The 1,494-nt window shown below is 50.8% G+C and overlaps 1 protein-coding gene across 1 annotated transcript in view; it reads left to right on the top strand.

Annotated features, from left to right (window-relative positions):
* Window positions 1-1,468, top strand: part of LOC119588661 (delta-1-pyrroline-5-carboxylate synthase-like) — a gene marked incomplete at its 5' end in the record, with an annotated part of 4,530 nt that extends 3,062 nt beyond the window's left edge. Inside the window, 2 exon segments of the mRNA XM_037937295.1 lie at window positions 204-399; window positions 575-1,468. Of these exon segments, the coding sequence (XP_037793223.1) occupies window positions 204-399; window positions 575-1,001 (623 nt within the window).
* Between the last annotated feature and the right edge of the window lie 26 nt (window positions 1,469-1,494).

Genomic DNA, 1,494 nt, shown 5'->3' with positions numbered 1-1,494 from the left:
CAATCAGAGAAAAACAGAAAACAATTAGAGAAAACAGAAGCATGAAGTAAGTCAGGCTAATTTCCATCACTGCCTTAAAAGTGAGTTTTGCATTTTAAGTTTCGTCTGGAAGATATCACATTATAATACATAAAACCTCTACGCCCATGTATCTATGTTAAGATGTCCCTTTTCCTAATTTCCCAACTCTCCCTCTCCGGCAGTTCGCGACGCCAAGTGCGACTATCCGTCCGCCTGCAACGCCATGGAGACGCTGCTCATTCATGAGGAGATCTTCAAGAACTCGGACCTGTTCACCAGCGTATGTCAGTCGCTGCAGCGGGAGGGCGTCCGGATCAACGCCGGGCCAAGGCTCTCTAAAATGCTCACCTTCGGCCCGCCCGTCGCCAAGTCTTTCAAGTGAGTAGCTTTGCAACTTTTCCCGAGGCTCGCTGCCATTGCGATGACCACTTATGTTAACAGCAATGATGCTAAGAAGTATAAGAAATATGATGATAACTGTTATTAGTATCCTTCTCGTGATCATTGTCATTATGCATATCATTATGTTTTACTAAGAGCGGCTCTTTCTCAGGGTTGAATTCAGCGACCTGGAGTGCATCATCGAGTTAGTGTCGGACATGGACGAGGCGATCAACCACATCCACCGCTATGGCTCCTCGCACACGGACGTCATCGTCACCGAGGACGAGGCGGCCGCTGACCGCTTCCTCAACTCAGTCGACTCTGCCTGTGTCTTCCACAATGTCTCTTCCCGTTTCGCCGATGGGTACCGCCTCGGGCTCGGCGCCGAGGTGGGCATCAGCACCGCCCGCATCCACGCCCGCGGCCCCGTCGGCATGGAGGGTCTCCTCACAACCAAGTGGCTCCTTAAGGGCACCTACGGAGTGGCCTCCGATTTCACCGAGGGACGCAGGAACTTTATCCACAAGAAGCTTCCAGTCGAGACCGACTTCGACCTCGACAGCATCCACGTCGAGCACGAGAGTGCCCAGCAGTGACATCCACTTATCATGGATAATTCAGCGTCCAGCCTCTCCAAGGCCTTGCAAGATTGCTCTCCTGTAATCAGATGCGAGAGCTACCTGAAACCAAACACAACTTCAGCTCACCCTCCCGTGGCCGAAGGTTGTGGTCCCAGCGAGTCTCAGTTTCATCCTTGCGACGGCGATGAACCCGGGGACGAATCCCGAATGACCAGACGAAGCTTCGGAGCCAGACCAGACTGCAAGGTCGAGAGCCAGACCGAGGACGATCTTGGGACCATTACGGTCTCACCTACGCCAACCAATGACAACGTGTCGCTGATGGACAAACCTCTTAATCCTGTCCATCAGTGGCTTGCTGTTCCCGAACACATCTTCCATAATTCTGCTTTATTAAAGCGCTTTATTTATTCATAATGAGAATGGTGAAAGCGAGGAATATGAAGAACAAATTACAGAGAAAAACACACTATAACCTAAAAGTAGACTTTTACTCACCTGTAGCAAG

Source organism: Penaeus monodon, chromosome 24, assembly GCF_015228065.2.
Source record: "Penaeus monodon isolate SGIC_2016 chromosome 24, NSTDA_Pmon_1, whole genome shotgun sequence".
NCBI lineage: Eukaryota > Metazoa > Arthropoda > Malacostraca > Decapoda > Penaeidae > Penaeus > Penaeus monodon.
The sequence above is the reverse complement of the archived record's forward strand: the minus strand, read 5'-3'. Positions and strand labels throughout refer to the sequence as shown.